This window comes from Sarcophilus harrisii, chromosome 4 (genome assembly GCF_902635505.1).
Source record: "Sarcophilus harrisii chromosome 4, mSarHar1.11, whole genome shotgun sequence".
NCBI lineage: Eukaryota > Metazoa > Chordata > Mammalia > Dasyuromorphia > Dasyuridae > Sarcophilus > Sarcophilus harrisii.
This window is the reverse complement of record NC_045429.1, coordinates 291,052,816-291,077,777: the sequence shown is the minus strand read 5'-3', so window position 1 is coordinate 291,077,777 and position 24,962 is coordinate 291,052,816. Positions and strand designations below refer to the sequence as shown.

Here is a 24,962-nt window from a genome sequence, read left to right as displayed (position 1 = left end):
TATTTTTTGATAATACAATTGGGATGATATTAAATACATAAATTTACGTAGGTAAAATTGTTTTTATCATCTTGGCCCTGGGTATCCATACACAATTAGTATTTCTCCAGTTATTGAAATCTGACTTTATTTGTATAAAAAGTTTTTTATAACTTTGTTTCTATAATCCCTATACTTATTTTGGCTGATACACTTCCAGGTGCGCATGTTAGTAAGGCACATGGTTGGGACTGCCTTCTGTTGTTATAAAATTTTGGGATTTTTAGCTTTTAGGCTACTATAGGTATTATAATGACTTCTACCTAAAGTTTGCTTTGGAATCCTTGTTAAAGTAGATATGATAAGGAATTCCCAACATTTTTCAACTTGTTCATTAAAGTTTTTGTTTTAGGTTTGTAGTATGGTTGAATTTTGTGATTTCAGCTTTGTGTACTTATTTTTTAAACATAGGTTTTCTTTTCTTCCTTTGTAGGCATATACCATTGTATTTTTCCCTTTACAATGGCGCAGAGGAGTGGACTTGAAGATCCGGAGAGGTATCTCTTTGTGGATAGGGCTGTAATTTACAATCCTGCCACTCAGGCTGACTGGACTGCTAAAAAGCTGGTTTGGATTCCATCAGAACGCCATGGTTTTGAGGCAGCGAGTATCAAGGAAGAGAGAGGAGATGAAGTTATAGTTGAATTGGCAGAGAATGGAAAGAAAGCAATGGTCAATAAAGATGATATTCAAAAGATGAACCCACCTAAATTTTCCAAAGTGGAAGATATGGCAGAATTAACATGTTTGAATGAAGCATCTGTTTTACATAACCTCAAGGATCGTTATTATTCTGGACTTATTTATGTAAGTATTTTTTCTTAAAAAAAATTTCCCAAAAGATAGTATTTAAAACTGAATGGATATGAGAAATAACTACAAATTATTGTAAATGGGAACCCATGTCATAAATATATGAACATATTGAATCTCCATATTCTCTACTAGAATTTCTTTTTGTTCAGCTGTAATATTGAAGATAAAAAGGTAATCTGATTATCCATTATATATTGGAATATAAAATTAATTTGCATATCAGTTTAGGTCACTTTCCTACTCAGTAATTCTAATAGATTCCCTATTACTTTCAGGATCAAGTATCCTCTGTTTGGCAATTAAAACTCTTCACAATTTTTGCTTTTTGAACATTTGCTGTCTTACCTTTTACTCTCCTCCATGCACTGTTTTCCAGCTTCCTTAGGCTATTTGTAGTTTCTAATAAGCATTCTCTATATATAGCTCCATTTCTTTATACTGACAGTAACCGTCTATTCCTGAAATGCTTCACTCCCTCACTTCTGGCTCCTTTAATATTCAGTGTCCTTACCACCTTTGATTCCATATAGATCTTTTATTTGTACCTACTTATTTATATACAGGCCTCCTCCTTAGAATGTGTACTACTTGTAGGCAGGATCTGTTTTTGTACTTCTTTGTAGCCTTTTGCTTATTTAGTAACTAAATAGTAGGTAAATGGTTAATTTTTTAACTTGTTTACTGACTGATGAAATATAACTAATTGAATGTATACAAATGTATTACAGTGTTATGAGTCTAGGAAGTAAACACAGATCCTAAAATCACTAGGAAGAAAAAAATAGAGGAAAAAAATGCAGTTGGGCTCTAATAACATCTGAGAAAATAGTGGTAGGTTCAGAGAAGTGGTAGATAAGGAAGATGTAATATGGGTTTGCATTGAAGAAAAATAGGTGGGAAAATGGTAGATCTTTAGTATAAAAATTGATACTAGTGAGTTATCAGGGAAGCACAGTAATTTTCTATAGCACTATCAATGGAAAATAAGGAAGTTTCCATGGGTTTTCATCTTTTGGCAGTTGTAAAGTATTCATGTTTCTATAAGATAAGAGAAAATGGAAGGGATAGCAGTAGAATAATAGAATTTTAAAGTTGCAGAAGACCTTAAGAGATTATCTAGATCAGTTTTCTCATTTAACAGATCTCTTAAGTGTTATTTTTGACATTTCATTCTCTATCACACCCCCCATAATCAATCTGTTGCTGAGCCCCATCATTTATGTGTTATAGCATCTCTTATAGATGCCCCTTTCTCTCCTTTGATACTGCTGCCACCCTTGTGCAGCCTCCTTATTAACTCACACCTGGACTGTTGCAATATCTTGGTTGCCTTGAATCTTTCCCTAGCCCATTTCAGTCTTTATTCAGTTGTCAAGTGATCTTTCTAAAGCACTGGTATATGCTTTACCTGTTTATTTGGGTGACATATCCAAATGTTTCATAAGGGGGGCTGGTCCTTATTACTTTCAGGATCAAATATAATATCTTATATTTGGCTTTTAAAACCCTTCATAAATTCTGTTTTGGATATGAGTTTGAGATGCCTACATGACATATAGCTAATAATGTTCAGGGGTTAGTGGATAGAACTGATACTGTAGAGCCCAGCTTCTTAAGCTCTCAATCACAGCCCCATTTGGGATGTCCTAACTGAGCATGGGGTGGCAAAATTGATTTATTATCAGTAAATCTTTGATTTGTATACCTTGGGTCATGTAAAAATTTCTCAGGTGAAAAAGGGGTTGTGAATAGAAAAAGTTTAAGAAGCCTTGTTCTAAGGTTATAAGATAGGCAGGTAGCTAGATAAATAGTAATTAAACCCATTGCAACTAATGAGATGGCCAAAAATAAGAGCATAAAAGAAAAAAAGGAGGAAAAGGCTCAGGACAAGGCATACAAAATTAGCACACATGACATTAGTAAAGGAGACTAAGGGAATATTTGGACAGATAAAGAATATGTCTGTTATAGACTTCTGGAGGATATTTAAATTATATGAATGTGTGTTATAGATAGCTTTATCTCCTTTGCAGAAATGATATCTTTGTAAATGTGATTAATAATGGTAGTAGTATAGGCAGGCTTCCTATGGACAATTAATACCATTTCACAATGCCATTGCTATGGTATAACAGAAACTTTGTGTGACATCATTTGTGAAGTCTGGGTTAGCACCCTGGATGCCTTAGAATTAGCTAGAGTCAGGATAAGCAAAAGTCCTTGGTCTTTAGGGGGAGAAGTAAAGGAGATGGACAAAACTACCACAAGCTTCCACCAACCTTCCTTCTCCTCATCCTCTTGCAAAGTGAGTCTGGCTTGTCTCATTCCATCCCCTAATCTCTCCTACCATTATCCAAAAGATCGAGCCAACACAGAATAGTGAGAAGGGCCATTTTTCCAAACATATGCTAATAGCTAATTGTCCAATAAGTAAGTAGCCTTAAGTGCTTGCTTGTCTGATAACAGTACACCTATTTAGAGTTTCAGCCTTTTACAATTACTTTCTTTGGTCCTCAGTTTAACCAGTTGTGGCAATGATTTAAGGAAATTTGAGTGGATGAGCTCAAAGTTGCTTTGTATTTTAGATTCGTAAAATGGAAGGAAAGGAAGGGGTTGGAAGATTGGTCAAATGAATTTGGTCAATCAATTTCTTAGTAAGGTAGTTTTAAAAAATGGATTAAATTGATTCTTTTGAATTGACCAAATCAGTCAGAAGGGCCTAGCTATACATAAATATATCCTTGAATTTTCAGGAGTGGATTAATTAATTGCATTTTTATTGGTTTGCATATAAAAAATTTCGAAAAGATAATTTGATCTTTTTGTTAAACAGATTATTTTATAGATCACTTGTTTCTTGTGTAAGGGAATGAATTTATCTTTTTGATTTTTAAATTAGTTATGCCTATAATAATGCCTTTTTTCTTTAGCAAGTCATATTACTTTCAGGTAAGAGTCTCTCTAGTTTGCTCATAAGTGAAACATTTGCAAAAGAATTAATGAATAAGAGCAGATTGAAAAAATGAGAAGCACTATTGAAATTTTTGGAGAGATCTCTAGATCAGAAATCAATAGATAACTACAATAGCTAATAACAGTTTATCAAGTTTTAAGTGTTGCCATAATTGTTCTCACACCAACTTCATGAGGTAATTATTAGGAATGTCACTCCCGTTTTGTGGATGAGGAAGTAAAAGTTCAAAATTATATCCCTAGTTGAATCACTGTTGTGTGCATGGTCTTTCACCAGGTTCATGGAAGAGCACTACTTTGCACTGTTGGGACATTTTGAGTAGGTGCTAAGGATATGTATTTGAAGAGATTTGTCTTTTAACCTTACAGAATATGTTAGATATAGTTAAAGAATAATAAAATGAGCAACATGATAAGTCTCCATTGAGTGCCAAGAAAATGTAGCTTTTCTCCTCATAATCTACTCTGTCTCAGTTTATTTTTGTCATCCCTCTCATGGGCAGCAGAGTTGTTATGCAGGAATGAGCAGATCTTATCTGGCTAGGATATCACAGAACATTAGAATAGAACTTATAGTGTACAGCCATAAATATCATCTCTTCTGTTATTATATATGCTTTCTTGAAAGGGAAATTTACCTTACTTAATGTTTTGTTGGGTACATGACAACGGGGACTGCTAGGTGCGAGGTGGTACACTGGATAGAACACCAGTCCAGAAGTCGGGACAACCCGAGTTCAAATCTATCCTCAGACACTTGACACTTTTATTAGCTGTGTAATCTGAACAAGTACTTAACTCAGATTGCTCTGGAAAAAAAAAAAACTTTTGGAGTGTAGATTAGAGGAATTGAGTTCTTATGTTAGCTGGCAAAATGAATTTTAAAAAAAGATTGCCTGTTGACTATAGTTTTATAAATCAGGCATAAAAGTATTAAAAATAAAATGGTTTGGGGGAGGATGGCAGAGTAGTTCAGTAAATTTCAAGCTCTCCATTTCTCCACATAGAACAAATTTGAACCTTAGGGTGAACATAGACTGGTGAAAAACCAAGAAGTCGGGAGGCGTGAACAGGGCTCTTCCTGGAACAATCCAAAAAACCTGAACAAAGACTCCAGGTGGGGGATTAACCAATGTGAAGTACAAATACTTCCCAGGCTTTATTTCAGCAAGTGGGGACCTCAATGGCTAGTTGGATTTGACTGGAGCCTCAAACAGAACCACAGAAACTTTCATCTCCTGGCTAGCATGTGGAATCTAGGATCTGTAATTTATTTCCTTTTTTTTTAAAGAAGTAATTCTAAATCAGTTGAATATACTATACATATTTTTATTTTTAAAAAGTGGCTTGAATGGGTAGTGTGGTTCTATGGAAAGGGACACAGGAGGTGAACTTGGGCAATATACTTAAGCTACATGGGCCTTTTTTTTCCTCATCTGTACAAGGAAGATATTGGACTAGATAATTTCTCTAGTCCTTTCTATCTCTGAATTTAGGATTTATAAATTCTGTGACTGTAAGGCTTTGTTATTATCTAGCTTGAAAGTTTAAATGGGGGAAGAAAGACTTCTAAGAAAATTTAACATTTCCCAGTTGACCAGTGTGGAGTTACAGTAGGTAAATTTTTTTGTTCTTTGACAAGAGTTTGTTAAACAGTGGGATTTAGTAGCAAGCTTTAATTCTATATGTGTAACATTTTTAATTTAGACAGCTTAACAAAATAAAACAGCTTGGTCTTCTGAGACCTTATCATCCAGGTAAACTTTTAGGGGAAAATAGTGGTATTTTATAAAGAAGAAGATTTAACAGTTTTAGAAATTATTTATTGGTTTAAGACACTTAACCTAGTGTCTTTTTTGTGGGGAAAACCTTGGGTGAATTGTCCTGGAACTTAATCCTTTTCTTTTCAAATTGCTGAGGTTAATTTTCATTTTAATAGTTTTTCTTGCTTTTAATGAAAGTTTTTCTGAAATAAATAATATACTTCCATGTCTTAACACAGAGTACACAGACCATAATTATTTTCTTGATTACTTGAGGCTTTCAATTACTGTGACAAAATAAAGATGTAGTTATAAATATGGTAAAAAACGTAGAGCTGAATGGATATTGACCCTGGCAAAATGTTTTGGATAGATAAATGTATTTGTTATACTCAATGTATTTGTTACACTCAATATACTCAATATACTCACCTAACACTGCTGCTGCAGTTGGATTGAAAAATTTTTTCCCTAGCAACTATTTATTTTCTTTCTATCTTTCCTATCAAAAATAAAAACAAACCATCATCTCTCTCCTCTCCCTCAGAAAACAACACTACCTTGTAACAAATGTTCAGTCTGCCGGATCAAATTCCCACACTGACTTTATCCAAAAATATATTTTTCATTTTTACGGTGTAGTTGTTATTGCATAAATTGTTTACCTGGTTCAGCTCACTTCACTCTGCACATTCCAAAACTTTTTATAATTTCCTGCTTTCCTTTAATTTTTTAATGTTATAAACTAAAAAATCATCAAATAAACATTTTCCCCACAAAAAGAGATTTGTAAATAAAACCATAAATTTATCATATACAAATTATTTTTCAATAATACATTAAATTTAACATGGTAGTACAAACCTTGCCTCTTTCTCTGCTCTTTTCTGTTTTTTTTTTTTTTTTTTTAATATTTCATTGATGTTCATTTCTTTATCACTGGGTCAAAGTTAACAAGCAGTTTAGTGACTTGGGCAGTGTTTCAAGTTGCTTTCCAGACTAGCTTGATCAATTCACAGCTTGGCCAACAATATATTAACATGTGCATTTCCCAAAGCCCCTCTAATTCTCTTCCTTTGTCTTGTCAACTTTGGGACTGCATACCTGTTTTAAAATTTGGAGCACTTTTTCATATGGATGTGAAAATCTTATAGCTTATATTTCTTTCTTTGAAAACTGTATGTTTTTTATGATCCTTTGGCTATCAGTTGGAAAAATGTCTCTAATAAGTTTGAACCAGCTCCTCATATATTCTTAGAAAGGAAAACTTTTCAGAGAAATTTAAGATTTTTTCCTCCTCAATTAACTCTTTCCTTTCTTATCTAAAGGATAATGGTTTTGTTTGTGGAGAAATTAATTTCATATATTAAAATTCTTATCATCTGTGATTCTTTCATTTGATCATGAGCATTTCCCTTTTCATATCTACAAAAGGTAATTTCTTTTTGTACTTCTAATTTGTTTGTGACAAACTTTTAACATCATGTAATTTTTGGAGCTTATTTAGATATGTTATGAGATGTTGGTTTAAACCCAATTTTTTTCCAGTTATTTAGCAGTTGTTTTAAATAGTGAACCTCATCTCAGTAGTTCAAGCCTTTGGTTTTATCAAATGTTAGGCTACTTGTTTTATTTGCTATTGTATATAATCTGTTCCATTAATGATTTTTTAGATAGTTTTGAGATTATTTGATGATTACAACTTTGTATGATAGTTGAAGATCTGGTAATGCTCAGTTCGCTTCCTTTCCACTTTTTTCCACTGTTTATCATGAGATTCTTGATCTTTGTTCCACCAGATGAATGTTTTTTATTTAGTCCTATAAAATACTCTTTTGATAGCTGATTGGTATGAAACTAAATAAGGTAGATTGTTTAATATTTTTATGTTGGCGTAGCTTAATCACAAGCAATTAATATTTCTTTTCTTATTTAAGTCTGTCTTTATTTTGATCTAGGCAGATAAGATGAGGTTAGTGGCAGTGCAGAGAGTTGTGGGAATTCCTTCTGGTCGGTGCAGGTCCAATGTGAAAGAATTGAAAATTCTGAGAGAGTTTCTAGGCAATTAATAATCAACTTATTAGTTAGGCTAGCAAATAATAAATTGATGGTCAAATGGTCTCTTTCTCTCTCTGGATTAAGACAAAAAAGACCATGGATATCATTCCAGTCAATAAGGGAGTGGACATATTAATGAGAAGATGGGCCAAAAGTCTTCAACACCTCCTGCTGAAAACTTGATCATGAGATTCATCCTTGAGTACTCAAGACAAAGAATCTGTCTTCCTCAGATCACTCTTGTTCATATTTTCTAGACTAAGACATCCCCAGACCACTTAAATTGAACAATGAGGTTATAAGAACTAATCCTATTTAAGGTCTGTATTCACCTACATAAGATTCTCTTTTCATTTTAATCACAAAAAAACATTCCCAGTTGGGTGGGGTTCTGCCCAAAATAGAAAAGAATATTTTTGGTTAGACTAGTCTCATTAGGGTTACACCAGTCTCAACTGTCAGCTCTTATCCTTCCCAAGGACTGGGCTTTGAATGTGGAATAAGGAAGCTCAAAGAGGAAAAAACCCTACATCCCAGTATTAATAATTGGTTAATTTCTCTCATCCTCTAGATTATTTCCATTACATATAATGCTGGCTTTTGGTTTCACATAGATTCTACTTACCAGATTAAAGATAGTGCTATTTAACCCTATCTTTTAAAAAATTTAATATTTTTATTTTCCCCACTTAAATGTAAAACAGTTTATATATATATATATATATATATATATATATTTTTTTTAAATAAAATAAATTCTAGATTCTCTCCCTTTCTTTCCATCCTCACCCCTCATTAAGAAGGCACATGTGAAGTTATGCAAAACATTTTCATAAAAGGCACGATGCTGGAGAAAAAAAAACCTAGATCTTTCTCTCTACCTTCCCCCAAAAAACCCTCAAGGAAAAAAAAAATAAAGGTAAAATAGTGTTTCATTCTGTATTCAGACACAGTTCTTTCTCTAGGTATGAATAGCATTTTGCATTTTTCACTAATCCTTCAGAGTAGTCATGGATTCACAGCTGATCATCCCACAATATTGCTATTACTTGTACACAATGCATTTTACTTTGCTTTAGTTCATTGAGGATTTTCCAGGTTTTTCTGAGACCATTTTGCTTATCATTTCCCATGGAACAATAATATTTCATCATAATCACATACCACAGCTTATTCAGCCATTCTCCAATTGATGGGCATATCCCTAATTTCCAACTTTTTGTCCTGAGAAAACAGTTGCTATAAATATTTTTGTACAAATGGTCTTTTTCCTTGTTTTTTTTTTTAATTTCTTGAGATTCATGCTTAGTAGTGGTCTTGTTAGATCAGAAAATATGCATGACTTTATAGTTCTTTGGGCATAGTTCATACTTTTGATCATTTATCAATTGGAGTATGACTCCTATTTTTTATATATTTGACTCTTCCATTTATGGTTGAGAAATGAAGCCTTATCAGAGAAATTTACTTCAGAATTCTTATGCAGCTATTACTGCTACCTATATTTCTCCATTTATTCTGTTCTCTCTCTCCTTTCATTCTGTTCCTCCTGAAAAGTGTTTTACTACTGTCCACTCCCACCCCCACAATGTTTCTCTTAAAACTCTCCTCCTCGAGCAATTTGGAACTATGCCCAAAAAGTTATCAAACTGTGCATACCCTTTGATCAGCATGCTCTCTCTTAACCCCGAGAATAAAAAGGAAAGGGACCTGTTGTGCCAAAATTTTGTAGCCCTTTGTAGTGACCAGAAGCTGGAAAATGAATGGATGCCCATCAATTGGAGAATGGTTGAGTAAATTGGGTATATAATTTATGGAATATTATTGTTCTGTGAAAGCCACAGGCAAACAGAGGATTGCGAGACCACATGAACGATGCTGGGAAATGAGCAGAACCAGGAAATCATTATATACCTCCACGATACTGTATGAGGATGTATTCGTGGAAGTGGATTTCTTCAAAAAGACAAGATCTAACTTAGTTTCAATTGATCAAGGATGGACAAACAGCTACACCCAAAGAAAGAACACTAGGAAATGAATGTAAACTGCTTGCATTTTTGTTCTTCTTCCCAGGTTATTTATACCTTCTAAATCCAATTCTCCCTGAGCAACAAGAGAACTGTTTGGTTCTGCACACATATATTGTATCCAAGATCTACTGTAATCTATTTAACATGTATAGGACTGCTTGCCATCTTGAGGAGAGGGTGGAGGGAGGGAGGGGAAAAATCGGAACAGAAGTGAGTGCAAGGGATAATGTTGTAAAAAATTACCCTGGCATGGGTTCTGTCAATAAAAAGTCAATAAAACTCTCCTCCTCCCTCCCATTTCCCGGATCTTCTTTCTCTCCAACTTTCTTTCTGGGTAGGATAGATAGTGCATATGTTATTTCCTCTTTGAACCAATTCTGATGATAGTAAGATTTACTCATTGCTTCTCTCCCATACTTCCTTCTTCTCTCCCCCCCCATTGTAAAAGCTTTTTATTGCCTCTTTTTTTGGGCAGATAATTTATGTCATTCTGCTTCTCCCTGTCCTATTCTCCCAGTACATTCTTCTCTCACCCCTTAATTAATTAACTAATTAATTGGTTTTTTTGGTGAGGAGCTTGAGGGTAAGTAATTTACCCTGAGTCACATAGCTAGTAAATGTTAAATGTCTGAAGCCAGATTTGAACGTATATCCTCCTGACTTCAATGCTGGTGTTCTGTCCACTGTGCCACGTAGCTACTCCTTTAATTTTGTTTTTTTAGATATTATCTCCATATTCAACTCCCATCTGTGCCTTCTATATATACTCCTTACAACTGCCATAATAATGAGAAAGTTTTTATTAGTTACAAGTATCATTTGCCCATGTAGGAATGCAAATAGATTGACCTTATTAAGTCCCTTATGTTATCCCTTTCTTGATTACCTCCTTATTCTTCTCCTGAGTCCTGTATTTTAAAATCAGATTTTCTGTTCAGCTCTGGTCTTTTCATTACAAATGCTTGAAAGTTCTCTAGTCCATTGAATGTCCATTTTCCCCCTTGAGGAATTATACTCATTTTTACTGGGTAGGGGATCTTGGTTGTAATTCTTCTAATCTTATTATTGCTCTCCAAAATATTATATTTCAAACTTCTCCAATCCTTTAATGTAGAAGCTGCTAATTTTGTATTATTCTGACTGTGGCTTTACTATACTTGAATTGTTTCTTTCTGAATGCTTTCAATATTTTCTCCTTGACATCAGTGGATTCTTTCCAGTTCTATTTTACTTTCTGGTTCTAGAATATCAGAATAGTTTTCCTTGATAATTTCTTAAAAGATAATGTATAGGCTCTTTTTTTGTGCATGCTTTTAAAATTATCTTTCTTGGATCTATTTTTCCAGGTCAGCTGTTTTTCCAATTTCATATTTTTCTCTGATTCTTTTGGTTTTGTTTTCTTGTTGGTTGATTTCTTTTATAAAGTTATTAGCTTCCCATTTACTCAATTCTAATTTTTAGAATTCAAAATTAAGGAATTATTTTCTCCTGTGAGCTTTTGTACCTCTTTTTCCATTTGGCCAATTTTGCTTTTTTAAGGCATTCTTTTTGTACTTCCTTTTGTGTCACTCTCATTTCTTTTCCCAGTTTTTCCTCTGTTTCTCTTACTTGATTTTCAAAAACCCATTTGAGCTTTTCCACGGACTGAGACTAATTCTTACTTTTCTTGGAGGCTTTAGATGGAGGAGCTTTGACGTTGTAATCTTTTTCTGGGTATGCATTTTGTTCTTCCTTGTCACCACAGTCCCTTTCTGTGGTCAGAATCTTTTTCTGTTTTGCTCTTTTTCCCAGCCCATTATTTGGCTTTTAATTCTTTGTTAAAGTAGGGTTTTGTTTTCAGAATGGAGAGTATAATAACCCAAGTTTCAGGGGTTTTATGCAGCTATTTTCAGAGATACTTCTAGGGACCTGACCACAAGCACTCATTTCTGCTGTCAGGAACTCTGAGGAGGGTCTCTGCTCCATTGTAGCATAAGTTCTCATGTGCTAAAGCAATAAAGTTCTTCCTCTAATAAAGAGACCTCCTATGGGCTGAAGCATTGCCACTTCCCATGCTTGATTTGCTTATTTCCCAAGACCCTCTCACCCTAGTTGAGAACTTTTTTTCCTGCTGACCTTCCAAGTCATCTTTGGTGTTTCTGGGCTGGGTGATCTGGAATCCACCAGTAGGGCTGCTAATTCAGAGGCCCCATGGCTCTTTTCTGCTTTGCTGCCTGGAGCTGTGCTGGTGTGGTTGGATCTCCAATCTTGCTGCCACAGATGTTTCTTGATCTTTTGTAGAGTCATAATTTAAAGGAATTTGGAGGGTTTTGAGGGAGACCTAAGAATTCCCTGCCTTTACTCTGCTATCTTGGTTCTGCCCCCATCTCAAACCATATGCTTTTCTTAAAAATATTTTAAAACAATGGATATAATATTTTGTTTAATATCCTTTTCTGAATCTAATGACTTAATCATATATTGATTTTTTTTCTTTTTTGTTGTGTTTTATGTTTATGGTTTGCCTACTATTGAACCAGCTCTGCTTTCCTAGTATAAGTTCCATGTGATCATAATATATATAACTTGTTTTCAAAATCATAGACTCCTGTTTTTCCTTTGTATCCTATTTTCTCTTCTTTTACCCTGTCCATCCTCAAAAGTGTTTTGCTTCTCTCCCCAATCTGTTCTCCCTTCTATTACTTTGCTCCCCCTTCCCTGCTGCCACCCCAGAATGAGGTCATTTTGTCCCCTCCCTTATTCCTTTTCCTTCCTACTTTCTTATAGGTAAAATAAAGTACTATACCCAATTGAGTATATTTCCTCTTTGAGTCAGTTCCAATGAGAGTAAGTTTCACATACTTCCCCACTTCCCCCATCTTCCTTTCCATTGTAGTTCTTTCTCATCCATTAAGGGAAAAATCTCTTTATTTCCTTTCCCCTTTCTCAGTGCCTTCCTCTTTCTCACCCCTTAATTTTATTTTACCTTTTAGATATCATCCATCATATTCATTCAACTCAAGCCCATTCCCTCTGTCTTTTGCATTCTTACTGCTCTAATAATGATGAGAATTCTTAGGAATTACAAGATTGACCTATTTAGGGTTGATTTTCACTTGTCAGGGGCATTCCCTTTTAGAAAGGTGTATTTAAACTCCCAGAGTCTTCATTGAGATCTCTGCTTACTGTGAGAAACCACTGGCCATCAATTTATTTTAATTATTTTTTTTTCTTAAATTTCAATAACATTTTATTTTCCAATTACATTTAAAAATAGTTTTCAACATTCATTTTTGCAAGCTTTTGAGTTCCAAATATTTTTTCTTCTCCCTCCCTAACATCCTCCACCCCCAAAGCAGCAAGCAGTGGTACAATGTATAATGTACATATATAGTCATTTTAAACATTTTTATATATTAGTCATGTTTTGAAAGGAAAATTAGAATATAAGGCAAAAGCCAAGAGAGAAAAAATAAACAAGTGAACAAAAAAGTGAAAATAACATGCTTTCAATCTATATTCAGTCTCCCCAGCTCTCTCTCTGGATGCTGATGGCACCATCTATCTCAACTCTATCGTTGGTTTTGGATCACTGTATTGCTGAGAAGAGTTAAATCTTTTATAGTTAATCATCACATAATCTTGATGTTATTGTGTACAATATTCTTCTGATTCTGCTCACTTCACTAAGCATCAGTTCTTGGAAGTCTTTCTTTTTTCTTTTTTTTTTCTTTTTTTTTTTTTTTTAAGTAAAGCTTTTTATTTTCAAAACACATGCATGGATAATTTTTCAACATTGACCCTTGCAAAACCTGTTCAAGTTTTTCCCTCCTTCCTCCCACCCTAGATAGCAGGTAATCCAATATATGTTAAACATATTAAAATATATGTTAAATTCAAGACTTATCTTGTGCAAGAAAAATCAGATCAAAAAGGAAAAAATGAGAAAGAAAACAAAATGCAAGCAAACAACAATAAAAAGAGTGAAAATGCTATGTTATGATCTACACTCAGTTCCCACAGTCTTCTCTCTGAGCGTAGATGGCTCTCTTCATCACAAGATCATTGGAACTGGCCTCAATCATCTCATTATTGGAAAGAGTCATGTCTCATAGAAGTCTTTCCAGGCTTTCTGGAATCAATTTCTTACAGAACAATAATATTTCATTACATTCATATACTGTAACTTATTCAGCCATTCCCCAATTGATGGGCATCCCATCCTTTTCCACTTCCTTACTGCTACAGACATTTTTGCACGTGTTCCTTTCCCTCTTTTATGATCTCTTTGGGATACAGACCCAGTGGAGGTACTGCTGGATCAAAGGCATGCTCTCATCAGTGGCCATTTGATTCTTCTCTGTGTTGATTTCTCTTTCTCTTCCCTCTTTGTTAACCCTCAGTATCACCAGTTATCAAGCCTCATTTTATTCTTCAAAGTATCTCTGTTCTGGCTTATTTTATACTTTAATCTCATCAATTTCCTAACTATTATTTTGTTGATCTTCTGATCCAATGGTAAAGAACACTGACTTATTAATCTTTTAAAAAAAAAAAAAACTTATTTAGATTTCTTTTGACATCGGGCTAAGATCTTAAATCCTCAAAAGTCTTCTACAATCTGATTCTTATCTGCCCATATCCCTTATGTTGAGCACAAAGAACATCTATATATTCCATATGAAATTATTTGGATAAATGATTATGTCAAATAAATATAGTAGAATTCTAAGAATAATATGTACCTTTGACTACAGCTGTGCAAATAAGACCAATTAAAGTAGTAAAACTTAAACACATATTGAAAAGTTCAGAAGCAACAGTATGCTTTTGTTGTTGTGTTGATAAAATTTATATATATTCATTGTAAAAAAAAAAATTAAATGGAATTTTATGGTTTCTTTTTTATTTTTGTTCTTTTGTGTGTGTATGTCTTAGACCTACTCCGGACTATTCTGTGTAGTCATAAATCCTTACAAGAATCTTCCAATTTACTCTGAAAATATTATCGAAATGTACAGAGGGAAGAAACGTCATGAGATGCCCCCACACATTTATGCTATATCTGAATCTGCTTATAGATGTATGCTTCAAGGTAAGTGGACATTAATGAACTAAGTTTGCTGTATCCATTGACAAGGTATAGAAATATTGGCCTTTGTATATGGGCAGCAGAAAAATGCTTTTTTGTTGCTTCAGAGGCTTTGTGAAATTCTTGTTTCTCATTTTAGCTTATTTTAATTGTTAATTTGTATAGCATGTGAGTTTTTTTTTTAATAGTACTTTAATATTTATAATCTTTTTTGATTCAGCCATTGTTGACTAGGTTGAATTAAATTAAGATCAAGAGTTGATGGGAAAATATAGTACCATCTCAAGAGGCAGGAAAAGTCCTTATGATTTTGAGTGTCTATGCAAGAAGGAGAAAGAATACTCAGTATCTTTTTTCCTGAGTTGGGCTGATTAAGAAAGAATGAAGTAGATTTGGTAACTCATGACTTTAAGGCAAAAGTATTGGAAATTTGAATGCAGTAATCATTTGTGTGACTTTTATTTCAGACAAGTTTTCAGTCATTTAGGAAACTTTTGAGGAAAACCCCCTCTTCTAGTGTAGAACTAGTACAGGTTCTGCATCTTAGTTTTAATTGTCTGGGGTACTAAGAGATTAAATGACTTGCCCTTGGGATTCCTAGAGTCAGAGGTAGGACTTGAATTTAGGTCTTACTTTCAAGGATAGTTTTTTATATACTATGTCCTGTTGTCCTTGCAGTTATAAAAATGTTAGGTTTTTTTCTTTATTTGAGAAAGCTAAATTTAAATAATTCCCCATGTTAACTTCTTTCTTTGGAATATCAGAATATATTGTCTCCTACCTTAAATTCTTTAATTTAAATTTCCATTTTTGGTTATTATGAACTTTGCTGACATAAACAAAATGTATCCCTATACAAAAAAAAACCAAACAACTGCATATGAAACTGAGTAACATAACAGTGTGATCTTTTGGGGGGTGGGGTGTTTATTTGCATTGTAACATGCTTGCTTCCTAATTTGTCTTTGTTCCCTTTTGAACCAATTCCTGCTCACTTAATAGTGGTTTGGTGTTTTTTTTTTTTTTTTTTTTTTTTTTAATGATTCATTGATTTTTCTTCTATTCTCCTTCCACTCCAAAATAAAAGTCCACCTTTTATCAAATAATTTGTAATCACCTTTTGCTTTGTTTTAATTCATGGTGATAAATTATTCCTATTCTCTAGTGCCTGATTTTAATAGAATTTTAGTCTTTTGAATGCTTTTAGAAGCTAGAACCAGTAGGCTATGTAAACCCTGTATACTTTTTTTTTTCCTGAGACAGTTGGGGTTAGGTGTTATGGGACGGAACTCTGAACTTGAAACAAAGGATTCTTACAAGGTACTAAGTCAGTGGAATTGATAGAGACAATAATAGTTATTTAATTTAGCATGGTTCAGTATGATTGATTTAAATCCTACAAGGAGATGTTATGGGCCAGAACTTGAGACTAGGTACTAAGTAAAATTGAGGAGACAATGGTTAAATCTAGTTTAGCATTGATTTAATCCTACAACAAATAACTAAAAACTTTCCTGTTGGTTTACTAAAAGAAGTCCATTGTTATTGTTTTTAAATCTTGCAGAACTAGCTTTTTATCCCCAGAAAGCAAATCTATGAGCATTCATCTGAAAAAATGTTACTAATAACTCGAAAAAGAAATGAAAGAAAAAGAATCTACACTCCCAGAAATATTTGTAGCATCTCTTGTGATAGCCATGATATAGTGATATAATGATTGGTTTATACTCAGTGTGGGGCATATAAGCTAGGAGCCTCAGCCAGGATTCAGTCGGGGACATTCATAAGCCAGAGAAGGCAGCCGGGCCTCAGAACCAAGAAGAAAGATAGGCCTCTAGAAAACTAGCCGAGCCCTAAGTGAAGGAGATAGGACATTGAAAGCGATAATAAAGGATTTGGACTTTAACACCTGGCTGCATCTGTGGTGATTACTGAAGTGAAGGCTGCTCCCAGAGACCCCAAGAAAACCCAACAAGAGAACATTACATTTTAGAGAGAACATTATAGTTAGGCGACGTGCTAGGAAGTGTTAAGTGTCTGAGGCCAGATTTTAACTTAGGTCCTCCTAACTTTAGGGCTGGTGCTCTACCTAGCTACCTCCCCTTCTCCCCCATATACTTTTTAGATTTCCTTGTGGAACCTGTTTTAGTTAACATAATAAAATGATTTGTTAAAAGAAAACAAGCAATTAAGTGACTACTATGTGCTGGGCAACTCAGCTAGGTGTCACCGTGGCTAGAGTACTGAACCTGGAGACAGGAAGACTCATTTTCCTGAGTTCAAATTTGGCTTCTAACACTTATTGTGCGATCCTGGGCAAATCACACGCATTTTATAATTAAGTAAACTAAAGAGAGATTAAGCAACTTGGTTGGTTAAATTGGGGAAGAGTAACTGATTGAATTTAAATCAGGATTCCTGTGGTTTCCCTAATTGAATACTTAAAAAAATTATAAATTGTGGGTCATTATGTTTGTTGTTTTCTCTAATTTCTTTTTTATCTGTAAATTCATGCTGTTTTTAAGTATAAATCAATGCATATAAGAGGTAGGATTCTTGAAATTTCCATTAATAGTCTGAAGTCTGGTTGTCCATGATTATCTTTGCCCCAAGGTTCTGTGAATAACTAAAAACCTTCCTATTGGTTTACTTAAAAGAAATCCATTGTCATTGTTTTTAAATCTTGTTTCTCTTTTGATTTTAAGAATTTCTTGTTTATATTTATTTCAGGTTTTTTGATATGTGCCTTTTTTTAGTGTTTTTAGTTGGATTCCTAATTTGTTGAATTTCTTTATTGAGAAAAGTTTTAGAGACTTTACAAAAACCAAAAACCCAACAATCCTTTCTTCTAATGACTAGCTGCATTCCAAAAGTTTAGGCCCTTATAAATTGTTGTAACCACATTAGACAGATAGTTTCATAAAATCCTCTTTCTTCATCAAAGCACAAATACTTAATGTAACTAAATTGTCTTTGAGTAATCAAGCTTCCACATTCTGTAATTTGACAGGCATCAGACTGAATTGTTTGTGTAGTATCTTCAGTAATGCTTACCCATGATTACAAGGATCCTAAGGTATAAGAAATAATACTATGATAAAATATAGTATTCAAAAGTGTGGAAATGGAACATTTGTGAGTGATGATTTTGATGCTTCCTGTGTTGCTGGAGTAGAGGAATAGATCATGGAAGCAGAGTAGATTGAGAAACTAGGAAGTTAGGGTGTTTGAGCAATCGGTATGCATGTCAGAATTCCTTAATATTGGGGTATTATATGTATATAAAATATATTATACAGTATATTAACTAGATGTCCCCTGTCATAAGTCCCAAATACTTAGTATTTGTAGTAGGGGAAGAGCATTAATACCGTAAAAACTTCTCCTTTCATGGCATCAATAACTCTTTACTGGAGACTCACTCAGACACTGGGTAGTTTGGGGTCCATTCATCATTCCAGTTCCCCTCAAATCAAAGGGGCCCATAGTCCTTTGGGGCATGGAGTGATATCTTATCTTTTGAAACTACTTCTACCTGGGAATGGGCATATTGTTGCATTGTTTTACAGGGTTCCAATTTGGAGGGGTCCTGAGCTTGATGACCAGTCAGGAGCTGATTCAAACAGCATCCTGTGGACTGTGAGTCAAATCCCTGAAACTGGTAGCTACAACACTTAGGCAGAGTCTTTTTTACTTGTCAAAAAGGGCGTTTGAGATAGACCCCTCTAGTTGTACTAAAATTCTCTTCTCTGAACACCACTAAAGATATTTTAGATTTACTTTTAGTAATTAAATACCACCAAGGTCTCATAATTATATCATTTATTCTTACATCACTTTGAAACCTTTAATTCACTCCCATTTTCCTTTCCCACTCAGACTATTGGATCCATTTGTTTCCTGTCTTCTTCCTCAGACAGCTGTAGTGACCATAATTTGTTAGTAACTGTGTAATTAAATCCCTTCTCAGCAAATTACTTCCTGACTCACCAATCATCCCCCCAAAAAGTCATGAGGTGTGATCACCGTGTATTTTAAAATCAGCTGGAATCAGGAATTCAGGTTAAGAGAAAATCTTCAATCTTTATTCTCAGTAGAGGTGAAGAAGGATTGGAGGTGAAGGGGGATCATGATGGCAATGTGTGCAACTGTAACAGGAAGCCAGCCAGTAGTTTCTCCCCGCCTCTCTTTCTGCCCCTCTGCCTCTATGCACAAAAATCGTCATTTCGTATACAACACATCAGGACTTGCACAAAGAGTGGTTGTGGGCCATTCTTTCTCCAGGCATATATATTAATAGAGTATGGTCCAATTACTATTTAGCCTTACATGCTTGGGACCTCAGTGCATCAACTCGAGCTTCAGCCCATTACAATGAAGTAAATTCTCTTCTCTTCCTTAACTCCCTTCATTCACGTTTGAAATGGTAGGGCCTCCCCATTGGTAGCACCTGGGAGAGAGGGACTAAGGGGCAGGCCACATTTGACCTTGGCCTTATTCCATGGGTCTTCATTCTTCTCATTCTCACATATCTAAATTTCCTCACTTTCCTCTTTACACACATCCCCTTACAGTGCACCTTGACTAAAGCTCCTTAAATCTATTTTTCTTTCCACTCCAATCTCAACTTCCTCCTTCACTATAAAATCCAATAAATCCTACCTTTTAAGCAAATCTCTTTATCCAAGGGAGAAAGCAAGACAAAACCCCAAAATTCGGGATGGCTAAATAACTTTGGATGACTTTAAAGAACCTCTCCACAGTACCTATTCAGCAGGGTGGCACATAACTCCACAAATTGCACAATATACAATTACTCTAAGGTCAACCCTTGGCCCATAATCAAATCAAACACACATTCCAATTTCTACTTCCAAACCCCATGTCCAGACAGCACACATCAATTGAAAGTGATTCCAGCTTTATACAACTTAGATTTAAATACACAGAAAAATAATACTACATTTTTGGTAGGAAACTCTTCCCCCTTGAAACTCCACTCTCTGAGATTCCCCCCAAATCTTTGAAACAGTAGTAAACTAAGGTAGTAGCCTGAGGACTGAGACACAAAGACTTTTCCAATGGCTCCCCTGGGCAAAATGGCAGTAAATCTTACAAGTGCCCATTTAAAAAACTTTAGGGTTCTCCTTCCTCTTCCACCTATCCATACCCTTCCTGTAGCTAGGAGGAAAGAAAAAGCCCTTAAAGTGATGGTTTCTGTTTGGAGAGCTACCCACACTCTTCCAAGCCACATGGAAAGCAGTCTCCCAATTAAAAGAGGTGGGGTAGGGGGGGACTGCTCAGATTTCTCATCTAGGGAAAACTGGGGGGCAGGGGGAGAGAACCCTATACCTTTCTACAGAGTCTGGTGAGGAAGATTTTAGGACCCTGGGGGTCAGGAACACAGGGAGTCTCTATCTAGAAAGAAATCTCATTAATAAATGTAGAAAAAAAGACATATTAAACATATCCTTTGCCCACGTTACATTTCAATTAAAATTCTATCAAACATTAAAAAAAAATTCAGTTTCACTTTTTTCCCCAAAAAATTCAGGGAAAAGAGAATGCTACTTGACTTACAGGACATACCCACACACAAAATAATATCGTGATATTCAAATTAGGGGAAAATAATTCAGAGGAAGAAAACTAGAATACTGTAGTGGGTATTGAACCACATTAAATACAGTGTTAGCAGAAAGGCATTGTATTTAAAAGATAAATACACTATTATCAAGTTGGATTTATGCCAGGATTGATTAAGTAGGAGAATGTGATCAAGAGAGATGAATGATGGAAATAATCTAGATTTGGGTTTGTAATTTGATATAATAGTATAGAGCCAAATTGGGTAATGAAGGGAATGAGAAGAAAGGAGAATGTAGCCAGAGCATGGATTAATACTGATGGTTGGTGGGATTGGAGGTCATGGTACTACATGATTACAAGAATCCTAAGGTATAAGAAATAATACTATGATAAAATATAGTGTTCAAAAGTGTGGAAATGGAACATTTGCGAGCGATGATTTTGATGCTTTGATGCTTTGTTGCTTTGTTGCTAGAGTAGAGAAATAGATCATGGAAGCAGAGTAGATTGAGAAACTAAGAAGTTAGGGTGTTTGAGCAATCGGTATGTATGTCAGAATTCCTTAATATTGGGGTATTATTTATATATAAAATATATTATACAGTATATTATATACATATATATATATGTAATAAAGTTGGGGTGGAGAGAGAATGAATTCTCTCTGATCTATCAATTTACAGAAAAATATCCAAGGAATAGATACTGGTCATCAGTTTTTGAATTGAGTGAATACATTTGAATAATGTGAAGTTTTTATTGCTGAATGGTTTTTAAGTGGGACATTGAATGAGTAGGATTGAGGTGGATGGGAATTAGGCAGAGGACAATAGAGTTCAAAGAAATTTAGTTTTTTTCTTAAAAGATGTTCAGTATCACAGGGATGGAGATGGTAGTATACTAACACTGGGAATAAGTCTAAATGCAGAGCATTGGTAGATAGATACAGAGGGGTCCTTAGAGGAAAGTAGATGATTAAGACACTTTGTTATTCCTAGAAGGACTTCATTTCAGGTGGTGACAGCTATGTTCTGTAAAAGACCCCTTGAAAGCTGTTATGGGCCAGAACTCTGAACTTGAAACAAAGGATTCTTACAAGATACTAAATCAGTGGAATTGATAGAGACAATAGTTATCTAATTTAGCGTGGTTCAGTATGATTGATTTTATCCTACAAGGAGATGTTATGGGCCAGAACTTGAAACTAGATACTAAGTGGAATTGAGATAATGGTTAAATCTAGTTTAGCATTGATTGAATCCTACAGCAAATAATGGTTTCCTAGTGATATAATGATTTGGTGTATACTCAATGTGGAACATATAAGCGAGAAGCTCTCAGGGCCCAAAAAGGGACAAGCGCACTAGAAGCCCTCGGAGCCTCAGCCAGGATTCAGTCAGGGAGATTCAGAAGCCAGAGAAGTCAGGCAGGAGCTCAAGCTCTAGGAACCAAGGAGAGAGGTAGGTCTCTAAGAAAACCATCCAGGCTCCAGGAAAGGAAACAAGACTTTGAAGGAGACAATAAAAGATTTGAACTTTAACGCTGCACTTGTGATTACTGAACTGAAACGAAGGCTGCTACCAAGAAAACCCTAACAAGAGAATATTACATTTTAGAAAGAATATTACAGAAAAACACCTCAGAGCAGGAATAAGCAAGGGAGCTTTGTTTTTGTAGCTGGAGTGATTGGATATGTCGATGTCTAGGAAGTTTTTTGTTGCCTCTTTTTATTGAAAATTAACAGACATCATCAAAAGGGCAAATGTTTTGCTTTGGTACTGAAATTACTCTGCTGTAGATGCAATATCAGCCGAGTAAATACAATTAGAAACAAATTAAACTAGAAGTTGTAGACAGAAGGGAAGGAGTTCAGAAAAAGAACTTATATCAGTTTAGACACTTAAGTATCCAACATGCTTCAGGTTTTTTGTTACTTTTGTGTTTGTCTTAAGTGGAGTGTTTTATTGTTTATACAGAACAGAAAGTCAACTAGTTCACTTTAATCATCTAAAAAAAATAATTAAAACATCTTAAATGGATTTGTGATTTTATCAGTCAGTAAATATGAAAGACCTCCCCTTTGGCCAGGGACTATGCTAAATAACTAGAGATAGAAAGGAAAAAGACAGGTCCCATTCTCAAAAGAACCCACAGACTAACGGGGAGACAACACTAAAAAAGTTGAAAAATAGAGAGGAACGGGAGAAAAGCAAAATAGGAAATGTGGATTCTTATAGATTAGTGCTGTAAATTGCAGACCTATTTGAAATTCTCTAAACTAACAAAATCAGATTCAGTTAGGAAAACAAGTTCTCCTGTCACTTTTTGTGCAGAAGTCATCATTGGAAATGTCTTTCCATTGACTTGAACCAATACATAAAACTTAGTATATTAATATTTACATCTGAGATACTGAATAGGAACTTCCTCAGCTTTCTATATCTTATGACTTTTCCTGTGTTTTCCTAATTATTATGTCTTAATAGTTAATAGGAGTTGAGCATTTTAGAAGACAGTGCAGTTAAAGCTTTGAAATCTCTTTCTGCTGTGATTGAGTGATAGAATTGTAAGTTTCCTTTGGTCTAAAATTATTGCACAGGATGTTTATCTGCAGAACTTAAGAATGGGCTAGAACAATGGTGGGGAACCTTTTTTTCTGCCAGTGGCCATTTGGATATTTATAACATCATTCATGGGCCATACATAATTATCAATTAACAAAAGTCAAGCAATGGGAGGTTGTTGTACTTAGCTTTCAGCTCATCATCGTTTCTAGTTGCCTTAGCAAATGATTTCATGGGTCTTAAACAGCTTGTGGGCCAGATGTTTCTCATTCTTGGACTAGAAGATAAAATTGAGACCCTGCTCTGTTGTGTGGTGGGGGAGGGAGAAGGGAGCCGTGAGTCATACCACTATTGCTTGTATCTAAACTTTTTTCTCTTGGTATATAGCCTAAGGCTTTGTAGCTGTTACTTATTCCAAAACATCATCTCTTACCTCAGATCCCATCTTTAGTTTGCCCTTTTACTGGAGTAATGATTGACACTGCACTGGGCAGTCTTATGCAGGATGCAGGACTGGATGCTAACTTGTAGCTTTGGCTTGGATTTTGTCTTGTCCCAGTTCTTGATTGTTGTAGTGTTCCATTGCTGAGGGGTGTGCTTCAAACCAGATACAGATATGTGTCTATACATGTGGGGAAAATGACTGTCTCTGACTTTCTTGGGTTTCCTCACCAGCATTCAATGTACATTTTCTAGATCTTTTTGAGGAATTTTTTTTTGTGGGAAGCCTGCTGTACCTCTTCCTGCTACTCTGACATCCTGTCACTACCCTCCTCAAGTCAAATGACTTTAAAATATTTACATACTAACTCCAAAATTGTATGTCTAATTTAGTGTGCCTTTCAAAGTTATTTTGATGGGTTATATGTTTAAGTGATATTGTCACTACTCGAAATATTTTGTGAAGTTTTTGAAGTATTTTGAGTGATTATATCATCAACTTGTCAATAAATAATGATACTCTACATCAATTTAGATTATTTTCATTAGTAATAATTTTTTTTTCTTTAAGATAGATTTGCTGTGTCTTTTATTAAGATGCTAAATGTGTTCCTCTTTTGAATAGGATATGTAGTTGGTGTAACATCTTGCACATAAAATAGCTCAGTAAATGTTTGACCTCAGTGAAATAACTTCTTCCCTATCCATCCTCCTCTTCCACCCACTTTCCAATTATATGGAAAGATAGTTTTCAGCATTCACTTTTATAAGATTTGGATTTTGGAGTTTTTTTTTTCTCCTTCCCAAATCCTCCTAAGGCAACAAGCAATCCAATATAGGTTTATATATGTACAAACTCACATTAAACATATTTCTACATTAGTCATATTGTGAAAGAAGAATCAGAACAAAAGAGAAAAAAATATGAGAAAGAAAAAAAGTAAAAATAGTATGCTTTGATTTGCAGTCGGGTTCTGTAGTTCTTTTTCTGGATGTGAATGGAAACCTTCATCTTGAGTCTTTTGGAGCTGTCTTAGATCATTATATCGCTGAGAAGAGCTAAGTCTGACAAAGTTGATAATTGCAGTGTTGTTATTGTAATGTTCTCAGGTTCTGCTCACTTCACTCATCAATTCATCTAAGTCTTTGCAGGCTTTGCTGAAATCAGTCTGCTCTTCATTTTTTACAGGATAGTAATATTTCGTTACATTCATGTACCATAATTTATTCAGCCATTCCTCAATTGATGGATATCAACTCCATTTCTGATTCCTTAGCAGTTCTTTTTATAATAGAAGAGAGTTGGAAATCTTGTGATTTTTTTCCCCCCTTTTGTTCTGATTATTTTTCTTTTATAATATAACATGGAAATATGTTTAAAATGATCATACATGTATAAACTATATTGTTGTCTTGTGAATGGGAAAGTAAAGCAGGGAAGGAAAAAAACTGAGAATCTTACAAAAATGTTGAAAATTATCTTTACATGTAATTAGAAAAATAAAATAATGTTAAAAGTTTTTTTTTTTTTTTTTTTAAACTTCTATAAACGGTTTTCCAGCCAAGATGGCGGAGAGGGAGCACACATCTACTTAAGCTCTGTGTTTTTTCTCAG

At 34.6% G+C, this 24,962-nt stretch overlaps 1 protein-coding gene across 8 annotated transcripts in view; it reads left to right on the top strand.

Annotated features, from left to right (window-relative positions):
- The window catches only part of MYH10 (myosin heavy chain 10), a 192,231-nt gene that overhangs the window by 19,141 nt on the left and 148,128 nt on the right, over window positions 1-24,962 (top strand). For all 8 annotated transcript variants that reach the window (XM_031965494.1, XM_031965495.1, XM_031965500.1 and 5 more), the window contains exons 2-3: window positions 473-846; window positions 14,600-14,756. In XM_031965494.1, coding sequence (XP_031821354.1) covers window positions 502-846; window positions 14,600-14,756 — 502 coding nt within the window. In that variant the 5' untranslated portion in view covers window positions 473-501. The remainder of the gene's footprint in view (window positions 1-472; window positions 847-14,599; window positions 14,757-24,962) is intronic.